Source organism: Parasteatoda tepidariorum, chromosome X1 (genome assembly GCF_043381705.1).
Source record: "Parasteatoda tepidariorum isolate YZ-2023 chromosome X1, CAS_Ptep_4.0, whole genome shotgun sequence".
NCBI classification, from domain to species: domain Eukaryota; kingdom Metazoa; phylum Arthropoda; class Arachnida; order Araneae; family Theridiidae; genus Parasteatoda; species Parasteatoda tepidariorum.
The window spans coordinates 64,215,016-64,227,697 of record NC_092214.1 but is presented as its reverse complement, the minus strand read 5'-3'; the positions used below and the strand labels follow the sequence as shown (position 1 = coordinate 64,227,697).

The 12,682-nt window shown below is 28.3% G+C and overlaps 1 protein-coding gene across 1 annotated transcript in view; it reads right to left on the bottom strand.

The window, feature by feature from the left end:
* The window catches only part of LOC107452618 (leucine-rich repeat-containing G-protein coupled receptor 5), a 210,505-nt gene that overhangs the window by 49,792 nt on the left and 148,031 nt on the right, over nt 1–12,682 (bottom strand). Inside the window, exon 2 of the mRNA XM_016069153.3 lies at nt 79–150. Coding sequence (XP_015924639.2) covers nt 79–150 — 72 coding nt within the window. The remainder of the gene's footprint in view (nt 1–78; nt 151–12,682) is intronic.

Genomic DNA, 12,682 nt, shown 5'->3' with positions numbered 1-12,682 from the left:
ATATATTCGTAAAAGTGATAAAATAATTTGTAATATTTTGTTTTATATTGGTCAAAGAAAAAAGAAAGGAAAACTTACAATTCTTGTAAACGAGAAAGATGGCTGAATTTTTCATTGCTTAAATCATGGATATTGTTCCAACTCAGATCTCTGGAAAAAAATAGTAAGAATTAATGACTTTCTTTAACCTGTTATAATATACTAATAATTTAATAAAAATTCTAAAATTAAAAATTTTATGCCTGCATGAAATCTGATAATAAACTAAAAAGTATATGCTATAGAGTTTTGATTTTTTTTCTCCTTTCTATAAATATTTCCTTATTTCTCAAATTTATGTGCCAACTCATATCAAATAGCCGACCAGGTAGCCGAGTGGTTAGCTTGCCTGACTACGGAGCAGATGGTTGCGGGTTCGAATCCCGCTCAGGGCATGGATGTTTCTTTCTCTTTCTCTGTGTTCTATGTTCCTTCTTCCGTGTGATTGTGTGAATTTAACCCACCCTATAAACGGGTTTGTGGTTGTATGACGTAGGCGACGCTACTCCACCGCCTTGGCTTAGCCATAGGTGCTCACTGGGTAATGATAAGAGAGTAGCAATTCTGGCATTTCTGAGGCCAAAGGGAAACAGACCCAAGTGCCCGCCATTACCCCGCCCCCCCAAAAAAAAGCTTATATCAAATAAAATGTCATGAAACTTATTAAAACTTGAGACTAAATTACCAGCAAGAGAAATTTTGACTTCGAATTAATGAAAATGGAATGTGAAAACATGTTTCTTAGTAAAAATATATCTCAGAAATTAGCAATCAGAGGAAGGAAATGTTTTCTTTGATTGTTAGCTTAAACTTTGTTAATAATTAGTTCAAAAATTAATGAACAAAAATGTTATTTTATTCAAATATGTTTTAAAATAGTTTAAAAACTTAATCTTGAACATCTGCATTTTCGACAAAAACGATAAAATTGCTAAAATTATTGATTTGCTTAACAATTATATCAAACATAACCAGAACCGAATTTAAATTTTTAGCAATTCTATCTTTGAAATTCTTACTTTTAAATATAAAGTGAATTTTGCTACTTTTCACAGACAATTGCTCGAAGAAATATAAAGCATTTCAAAATGCTTTTTTTCAAAATTTAAAATGAGAGAAAAAAAAAACGATTTTACTCTAAGAATTTTTAATCCAATCGTCATGAATCAAAAATGAAACAGCTTAAATTTATTTGTCAGGAAATAATCAATCGATTTCTTAAAAATTTTGGATTTCACATAAAAAAAAGTAATTTTTAAGGACATATAAAATTTGTACAAAATTATTTGTTTGAGAGTATATAAAATTTGGATTCAAATTTTTCTTGAATGATATTAATAAGTTTTTGTTATGTAATTTTAAACTACTATTCTAACTTTATTAATTGATTAACTTTTGTAATTAGTAGGAATTATTCTTACTTTATAGATAAATTTTGTATTGTAGTATTGTTTAATTATTATTATTTCATAGTGAGATAAGACTATATTTGATAATAAGACATTAGAGCAATGCCTGGGGGATTATTTTCTTCAATATATTTCTGTTAAATTACTACTTAAGTCTCTAATAACCAAGAAATTGGAGTTTATTTTCTTTCGTAATTGGTTCATATTTTTTAAGAAATTAAAACCCTTAACAGTAGGTATAGCACATTTTTTAAACAGTAAATACGGTTTCCACTGCCCCAGATACTACAGACTTTAAATGTTATTTTTCCTTTTTCTTCTTCAGTTGTATGAGTTTTAGTGTATATAACCGTTTGACTTCATGATCAATAACAAAAAGAAAATTTGTCGATGTAATATGTCGTTTGAATTTTGCGCTGCATGAGGGTGTTCGGCACCTTTGTAGTTAAAATCTACGTTTAATTAAATTCCATAGATAACTGCTGCGAATTTAATGGAATTTAAATTTTACAAGTCTCAACATCGAAAAAGAAAAAAATAATAATTGTAGGTAACTACGCATTTTATGTTACCTAAGAAGTTCTTGTTTACCTAAGAACGTTGCCTAAGAAGTTCATGGTAGTTAAAATTACTGTAAATACAGTTTCCACAGACACAGGCACTTCGAATTCCGTTTCTATTTCTCCCTTTTCAGTTTTTGCATCAGATTTCGTGTATGAAACCATTTCACTTAACAATCAATGTCAAACAATGAAAAGGAGTAAATTCGTCTATGTAATGTTTGAATTTTGCGTTGAATTAAAGCGTCCGGTTCTTTTTTAGTTAAAATCTTCATTCAATTCAATTCAGTAACTGCAGTAAATTTTAATGGACTTTAAATTCTTGAAGTCTCAACATCAAAAGAGAAAAAAAAATAGATATCCATACATAAGAAGTGCGTTTCTAGGTTGCTAAATTTACGATTTTAAATTCTTAAACATTAATGCTTTTTAAATTATTCGAAGAATCATGCATTATAATTTATTTTGAAAGAAATCTTAAAGAAAACAGTTTTTTTAGAGTTATAAGTTGCATAAAACATGTATCTAATGGCTTTAAGAGATCTTAGAATACCTTAAAAGGATGGTAAAGTGACATGTTTTGATAAATGTTACTTGGCTTTCAACCAGATCTGACAAGGAGGTATAGTTTTGTGGAGTGATGCTGTAATAACAATGTTAAAGGACACTTGAATCAAAAGGAGTGACACTTAGTATTAGATGGAGGGCTTTTTTTGCAACCTCTTAAAACTTTTCTTTGTTTTGAAACAGAGTAGAGATCTTTTTATTTAATATCGACTCACAGAGATACGTTTATATCCGGTTTCTTTGATTGAAAAAGTTAGATTTCTGAACATACGACATAAAAATATACTTATGTAGTGGGATTTAAAAAGTTGATTTGTAAATGTAGCAAAATTAATTAAATCTAAGAAACTGATTTGAATCTTGATGTAATTGTATCTGAATAGAGAAATGTTGTTAAGAAATGTTGAGTTCTTCAATACGTGGTTTAAAGAGTCGCAATTTTAAATGAGGACATCTGTTCAATTACTTGTTCAATCGAAATGTAGCGAGCTCAAATCAATGAGTTTTCAAATAAACGTAAATAATTTTTTTATATTCATTTTTATAAAAATTGTCATTTTTCATTGTGAATTACGAATATTTTTTGGATTTTAAAATGTAAGTATTTTAACAGAAACATAAAACAAATCCAGCTCTTAATAATATATGCACACAATTATACACGCGGAGAAAAAAAAATCACATAATTCTGGTTATTGAACCCAAAATTCCGTTTTGGGTTTATTAACCAGATAGATTTTCCGTTGATAAGGCAACGATTTACCGGAAATTTTGGCTTTCAAAATTTTAGTTCTTATTACCACGCATTTAGTAAGAAAATTCAACAATGGAAAGTAAATTTAACCGAATAAATAATCTTTATAACATGATTTAAAGTATCATGATAAAAATATTAAATATTACCACATTTACCAAATTGATCATGTATTATAAAACCATAATTACCGAGTTTTTTGTTTTTGCCAAATGCTGGCAGTTTTGATTGTACTTTTTTTCAGTGTAGTTTTAAAAGTTTTAGAGCGTGCTTAACCGTAATATCATGCTAGTTTGCTGCAACCTTAATATCGAGCTAAGTTGAATTATATTATCTTGCATACTAAGGTTCTAGAACTAGATTGTTCGATACTCCCGGGGCATGTAAAAATTTAGATCGGGCATATATATTTTTTTCTTAAATGCCTGGACGGGTACGTAAATATTCAATCAAAAGTACTGTAAAATACAGATTATATATCTGCTATATTTGGAAAAACTAACCAAAATGCCAGAAGGGGCGAAATAATGACACCAAATAGGGGGAAAAGGATTTTATTTGCTAAGACATAAATGTTTCTGAATTTAATTATCTGAATAAATGAGAATCATATAAATAGAGCAGTGATGGCTCAGGGGATAGAGCGCTAGCCTTTCAATGAGGTAAATCGGGTTCGAATCCCAGCGATTATTGGTCATTATGAATTCTGCAGCCAGCTCGCACCGACCGCAGGGCTGACATAAATTTTTCTCAGTGGAAGAAGGATTATGGGTAAGAGTCCCTTTGCAATCAGGCTAACAGTGGGAGGTTTTCCTCTCTAAGTAACGCAAATGCGGGTTAGTTCTATCAAAAAGTCCTCCATGAAGGCAAATTTCTCCCAATACTTAATCCAGGAGTTCCCTTGTCTTTAAGATTGGGTTCAAAATTACGAGGCTACGCAGTTGAACATTAGTAGTTATAAACGTAAGATTGGGCCAGCTGTTCAACGACGATTATAAAATCAAATTATATAAATAAGAATCAAAGTTGGTTTGTTTTATAGTCATGCTTATTTTTAAGAAAAAAATAGTTTACCCTTGCCGATGTGCAAAGTAAAATAGTTCTTATAAAAGTTTATAACATCGTTTTAAAATGACCTGCTAAAGGAATCATGTACTAATCAATAGTATTTAATAATTTTGATATACTTGTTCTTAACAATATGCTCTGCATGTACTCCATCAGGTCTTATTCGTTCAAAACTTTTCCTTGATAATAATTGCTAATCTCAAACTGCTAAAAATAGTTTTTAATGTTATGTTATTTTTAATGTTTCGTACTTTAATATAATATTTTCAATGTCACTTTTGATAAACAGATTAATAATAGGTAAAGATTTTCAGGCATGTAAAAAATGTGAGATTTTTTAAATCCTTGTGCTGATTCATCCCATTTAAACGTAATTAAACGATACGGTGTTAAACTTGAACGTAAACATAGCTTATAAATTTGCTAATGTTGGAGAAAACTTGAATGAAATTAGAGATCAAGGTACATGGAAAAACTGGTGTGGATTTCGGTGGGTGTAAGGATTTCAAACTTGAAATTAGTGTTGCTTCTAAAGGTACAGATTTTTTTTTAAAAAATGGCCTTTTTAGTCTATTTTTTCTTGTTATGTACAAGTTTACGTTATATATAACTGGAGGGGGGGGGTCAAGAAAATATTTCAAAAAACTTCTAGGAAAGTTAAAGCACATCATCAAGATTAATTTTTCATAGGAACCCATGACCGGAAATGTCATCGTAAGTGGCTAGGAGTGTTTTTTTTTATTATGACCAAAGCGCTCAAAGAAACAGTTCCCTGTTAAGTTCAGAAGCATTCGAAGAAACAGTTCATAATAGCGAAGCAACCGAAACTGCGTATGGCGATATTTCCGGGTAGGAGTTCCTATGTAATTTTAATCATGATAATGTGTTCTAACTCTTCTAAAAGTTTGTCGTAACATTTATGCGACAAAAAAATATACGAAAAATGTCCTTTTTTTTAAAAAAAAAAAAATGTAGGTTGTAGAGAAAAACTGGTTGCAGATTTGAAAGCAGCGACCGTAAAATATTTATAAGATCCGTTAAAAAATCTCATGCAGCAGAAAACAAAATAAAATTTGTTTTCCAGAGTCATTGAAATATGGTACGAGCCATTAAATAATTGAATTTTGTTTATAATAAAAAAAGATATGAGAGTAATTACATTTATATATGACTAAATAACTTATAATATTATGTAAAGAAGCAACCCGGATGCAGAGATGGTGCTTACATTATTATCAGTCAACGCAAACTGAAAGCAGGCATTCATCGTAACACAGTGGCAAACCTAAAAAAGTCTACTGCACTTTTCCGAGTTCATAAAAAACAGGGGTGAGAAAAGCTGAATTAATATACATTCGCCGAACAGCTTCACTCGCGGGCATAGAACACTTCATCCTGTATTCAAAAGTTATAAGTCAAGAGAAGAAATTTTTTCAGTTTTTTTTTTCTTTTGAGAAAGAAAAATACAGCTTGTGTTTCTTTCTAAGTTGAAGTAAGGACTTTTCTACAAAAAAGAAAATTGTGCGGAATATATACGAAGCAGAAATTCAATCACTGCGCACAGCATAATTTATTTATTTTTTCTTTTTATTACTTCAAAGGCAGGCTGTAAAAATATTGAGTAAAACTTTTTATTACTCGCACATACAAATGCTACAAAGATATATTTATTTTTATTTTCTTTTTTCAAATAGAAGCGCATATGAATTTTTGCAAAGTAATTTTTTTTAAGATTGGATTATTTCGGTCAAAGCGTACAATAATAAATATTTTTAAAAAAAATTTAAACACGGCAATAAATCACCGTAGAAATTATTAAAAAATAATTCAGAAACTTATGCCTACACAAATATTTCTATTATTATTTTCAAATAGATGGAAGAATGAATTCTTATTAGGCATTCTGTTTTATTTTTTTTTTATGTTAAGACATTTGATAATGAATGGTATTTCTAAAATTATTGAAACACAAGAAAAAATCACAGTTTATTCATAAAAATAAATCACCATAGCCTTCAAAAATTTATGCGCCCTTCTAATGTTCTAAGAATTAAGATTCAGTTACATAGTTAAAATAAAAATTATAAACTATAATGAAAAATGTTCCGAAAAGATGAAACATAAGAATAAATTATACCCAGAGAAAAAAATTAAAAATTCTAGTTAAATTACTGTACCGTATGGCAATGGCATTTCTAGTTTAAACAAAAAAAAAAAAAAAAAAAAAAAAAAAAAAAAAAAAAAAAAAAAAAANAAAAAAAAAAAAAAAAGGAACCGTAACTCTGGTTATATGGTATTTAAACCATTAATTTAGAATTCTTTCCGTTCATATGGTAACCGCTTACTATAAAGTCTAATTTTCAAAATTATAGCTCTTATTGCCACGCATTTAGTAAAAAAGAGCAAACTGAAAAGTAAATTTTACCAAATAAATGGTTTTTTTTCGTGCCAGTGGTAAAAAAGTGCATTCACCACGGCAAAAATGTTTAAATGGGGAATCATGAAAATTCGAAAATACTGACAATTAACCATAATTTTTAAAGATTTTTGCGGAAACAAAAATGATCTTCGATTTTAAGGCAGAAGTTGGTATCCACACTGAAACTTTTATTTTATTCACTTTAGTTTATGAAGGTGTTGTTAAACATCAGTAAATTTAAAGACTAAAAAAAGGATTAAAATAACTAAAGCTCACTTGCATATGATTTATTTATAATTAATGCATTTTTATTATTATATTATATGTTTTAGTTATTTATAAAAATCTTTTGATCTGAATAAACATTTTCTGTAGTGAAATAGTTTGAATTATATATCTTTAGAGTTTTTAAAAAAATAAGATTTAGAGTTTTTAAGAAATTAGATTGGTATAATTAATTTAATTATACTAATAGAAAGAGGCCTATTAAATCTATAGGAAAAACTTCAAATCAATGGTAGCAAAAAAATAAAAAATAAAAAAANAAAAAAAAAAAACGCAACTTTTAATGGTATAGTAAGGTTGGAGCAGGATTGTAGTCAAATAATTAGAGCTTTAAAAACTATTTCCAAGGAAATAATTTTTTTTCACATTGATACATTACTCTCTTAGAAGTCTAAGGTCTTTACAAATCATTAAGCAATGACTTGTTTCGTTTCGTTTTCCTAATTGAAAGTGAATTTTTTTTTTTCTAAATAAGGATTATCCTAAACCATGAGGGTAGGATTTTACCATTCACTAAAAGTTACATCGCTAGTTACATCCATCTTCATTTTGTTGCATTACGTTCGATTTAATTCATAATAATTCTATGTATTGAAGTATTTAATTGCAGACTTATTTTAAATACATTTTTATCCGTTAAATATGATGTTGGAATTATCGAATTTAATATCTACCTTCACATACATAATGAGCAAAAATATTTAAACAAAGAACTTTTTAAGATGTTAGAGAACTTAAATAATTATTCTAATTGTTCGAGTAAATCATGCGATAATGGTTAAGTTTGTCAAATTGTAAATACCTTCAAAAGATTACTTCTCTTAATTTTTTATTCCGACAATCTAATTCAAATACTAAAATGCTAAGAAACACAAAAATAAACTCTAAAAATAATAGCCTAATACGTAACTCAAAGTGAAAATAGTAATTTCTTCAATTGACGAAATGATTAATCGGAATATTTTTAAGGAAACGGTTTCGTCAATAAAGAAGGAAATTTTGTAAATTTCTAGTATCCGGTTTTCACAGTGCATGAAAGCTGGAATATAAAATGAACCCAAAAATCAGAATCGAGGTTCAAAAATATGTTGTATTTAATTTATACAATTTAGAAATAAATTATTCTGCATAATTGAAAAGGTGACGCTGTAGTACTTTTTTAATTTAAATATTAATTTCCAAAAAAAAGAGCATTTTCCAATTATGACAATTTCGTAGTTCAGTCTATCAATTTAAGTCTTAAAAAAAAAAAAAAAAAACAGCACCTAATTTGATTGATTTATTGCATATTTTAAAATTATTATGTTCGGAATGTAATTAACAGTGTTAGCTGGTATCTGAATTTGAATGCCCCAATACGTCATTCAGAAATATCGATATTTAATGATATATTACGGTATTTTTACAATTTAACTAATTTACATTGTTTTTACATCAGTATATATTTCTATTATCCTAATCAAATTAATCAACTATCTCGATGATGTGGTATTTAAAAATAATCTTTATCGATTATAGTCACGTTATTATCGTTTCGGAAAACGGCCATATATTTGACTTTTATCGTTGGACACGTATTCGCTATATATCGTGATAATAATTTTAAAAATATTATCGCGGTGATTAAAAGATCGATGTTCTGCGATAGATCGTTATTTGACCACCTTTAGTAATAATTCATTGATATTATTTTCCTTCTGAAGCAAATTCGGTGGCATTACATCAAAGTTCTTTTTCACAAACTGGAAAGTTAAAATAAATAAATTTCAAAACCTAACTTTAAATAGGTTTAGCAAAATAAAAACAGAAGGATACATTTCCTCAGAATTGATTTGCTTTAAGTTGCTTATAATCTTCTATAAAATAACAAAATAAGACAAATGCTTGCCGTCTGACAAAAATGGTAATGCAATAAATTAAGCTTGAAATGGCAAGAAAATGTTTATTCAAAAAAGACAAGGACAAGAGACAAATCAGCATATTCGGTTTAAATTTGCATAATGGTTCCATATGTTATTTTTATTCTTTTCGTATTATCTTATTATAATGATCAAAGAACATATATTCCGTAAAAGATCTTTGGTAGACAGAAATATTTGAAGACATTTAAATAATGAATGAGTAAACTAACATTAAAATGGAAAAATAAATATGGAATAACGTTAAGAATATTAAGTACTTATATATAGCTAAAAATAATTAAAATACAGGGTGAATCTAAAATAGCAGGAGGCTTTACTTTTAAGAAGCTTTACTTTTGAAAAACACTGCACTATAAAAATTTCGGATCAAATTACGGTAAAAAGTACAGGCACACTGCGTGCATCATCCGTTAAATTAATTTCACCATGAAATCCATTTTTACTGTAAAATTTTATACCGTATATTTTACAGAAATAATTATTTAACTACAGTGATTCAGTGACTTGACAATAAATATTACTGTAAAAATTACGGTATATCAGATTTTTTGTTCCTTAAAATATTGCGGTAGAACTGGACTTCACGGTAAAAAAAACCGACATCCTGGGAGCCGATACATTTTACCGTAATTTGATTCAGATTTTATTACAGTGTACAGTAAATTTTACCAAATGCGATGCAGGTAAAATACTGTCGTATTCTGAGATTTGGTGGATTTTTATGATACCGCTACAGTCATCAAGATTATTAAAAGTCTTCTTGATTATTAAATAATGTATAGAGTGTCTAGACAAAACTTGAGAGCACATTGTTCATCAGAAATAGAAAATAAATTTTGTATAAAGATGTTATAGGGTGTGTACTTAAAAATAGTGTACGATTATTCAATTCTCGTTGCTATGATCGTCTCTACAGTGACTCAAATTTCAAAGTGTCAAAGCACTGGAGCGAAATTCAAAATTTAAATATAGTACCCGATCATTTGGCTCTCATGGTTATGGTTACAATGAAATAATTTTGAAATCTTTTGGCAATACTTATTTTTCTTCAAAACGTGATCCTCACTATAAAAAAATTTAAAATGAATTAGTGGCTACGCTAGACAGAGCTGAAGTGATCACGATTCAGTACATATATTACAATGTTTTTTTCTTATCGTCAAGAATTCGACTTGTTGTTGTCAGGAGAATTGAATCGTTGACAGGCCAAAAATTAATACAATTATCTTTATCATCTCGGTCTAGCACAACAGTTTTTCTTTCCAAAATTATCGTTTCGACTCCATTTCAAAATTTTTAATGTAAATCACATTTTGATTAATCATGTTTGATAAAAAAGCAGTAGCCACAAATGCCAATATATGTTCAATTTTTTTTCAATTATTCAAAAGAAANATTTTACCGTAATTTGATTCAGATTTTTTTTTACAGTGTACAGTAAATTATACCAAATGTGATGCAGGTAAAATACAGTCGTATTCTGAGATTTGGTGGGATTTTATGATACCGTTACAGTTATCAAGATTATTAAAAGTCTTCTTGATTATTAAATAATGTATAGAGTGTCTAGACAAAACTTGCGAGAACATTGTTTATGAGAAATGGAAAATAAATTTTGCATAAAGATGTTATAGGGTGTGTACCTAAAAATAGTGTACGATTATTCAATTCTCGTTGCTATGATCGTCTCTACAGTGACTTAAATTTCAAAGTGTCAAAGCACTGGAGCGAAATTCAAAATTTAAATATAGTACCCGATCATTTGACTCTCATGGTTATGGTTGCAATGAAATAATTTTGAAATCTTTTGGCCACACTTATTTTTCTTCAAAACGTGATCCTCACTATAAAAAATTTAAAATAAATTAGTGGTTACGCTAGACAGAGCTGAAGTGAGAACGATTCAGTTCATAAATTATAATGTTTTTCTCTTATCGTCAAGAATTCGACTTGTTGTTGTCAGGAGAATTGTTGTTGTCAATACAAATACAAGTTTGCTAGGAGTATCTTTGTGATGTCACTGCTGCCAATATTTTTTTATTGTTTTATAATTATACAAGACAATTATAATTTGCTCAGTATTATTTTTTATAATCTACGATAACAATGTTGTAAATAATGAGCAAGTAAACTATCAAGAAATCTTATAATGTAATAAGAATGTAATAAGTAATCGTAGAAGAAAAAATTGGCATGTTTCTTCGCTCACAAATAAAATTTTAGGAACAAAAGAGATAACAAATGCTACAGGTCATTGATATAAGTAAGAAAGGGTATAATGCAGAATTTGTGGTTTATTTTTTTTGTTTAAGATCAATTCTGGGGAAAGTCCTCGAATCGGCTGGATATGTTTTCCGGACGAGGACACACTGAGATCAGGAAATGAGTGTTGCTATAGCAACAACATCACAAACAGCTTATCAGAACACCACGTGATCAGTATCACTACAAGCATTATCCAAACAGAAGTTACTATTTCCTTGATAGAAATGTAGAAAGTCTTATACGGAGAAATGACAATCTTATACAGAAAATTAAAGAATTGACAAAATTTATTTAGATCGATATCATTTGAAGTTATTCAAATGATATGCTTCTTCAACATAAAGTCGACAAGGAAGTTTCTCTAAAAAAAAAAAAACTTTTGCTTCCAGCTTTCATAATGTATCCTTGTTGTTGCAAATGTGTTAGTTTAAAAGCATTTTAGTTACTATTAATAATTAACTTAGAGATAATGAATTACTAATTTTTAAGTCTGACTTTCACTGACTATTCATTTTTTTGCAAATGTGCAATTTGTTTGGAAGATCTTTTATTGGGCATTTTTAAAATTTTTGAAAAAACCAATTACAAAAAAAAAAAAAAAAAAAAAAAAAAAAAAAAAAAAAAAAAAAAAAAAAAAAAAAAAAANAAATCAAAAAAAAGAAAAAGAAAAAAGAAGCAAACAGAACAGATTAACTTGACGGAAAAGTGCAATTTCACTCGTTCTGCTTCATCTTATCAAGTTTAAAAATTAGTTAGATAATTCTTTAGCAGATGGCGCCACATGGCGCTTTCAATAAAAGCATAGTTTATCGTTTTTCTCAGCTAACAGCATCATCTTTTGACAAATTTGGTAACTAATTTTGAAACTTGAGGAAAATAAATGATTCATTCCTGAACAGAACTCAACAAACCGTTCTACAATTTCTTGATTATTTTAAAATCGATTTTTCTAATCGTCGTGTTGCTCCGCTTTAGGACAACTAATATTTACTACGAAAACCCAACAAGAGTTGTCTATGTAATACCACAATAAAAATTGACATTTCTTTGCACTAACATCCTTTTGACAATAATTTTAGATAAAATTATAAACTTGTATTTCAGAATTTCACGAATTAAAAATTAATAACTTTTATTTTAATTTTTAAATATTGAGAATGAATCTAGGAGTTAAACGGAAAACTGTAAATTACCTAATCAACCTTGACTTGGTATAAGAAAGAAATCATATAGCTTAATTACGTTACTCGTACAAGACGCAGCATGTTACATCAAAATGTAAAGTTTTATTTCTATTAGAAGAAATATACAGCAACACATAAAAACAGGTGAAAAATATGAAATAACTCATAAAATCCATGAAAAAACGCATCAAATGCACGGAGTATAAGAAA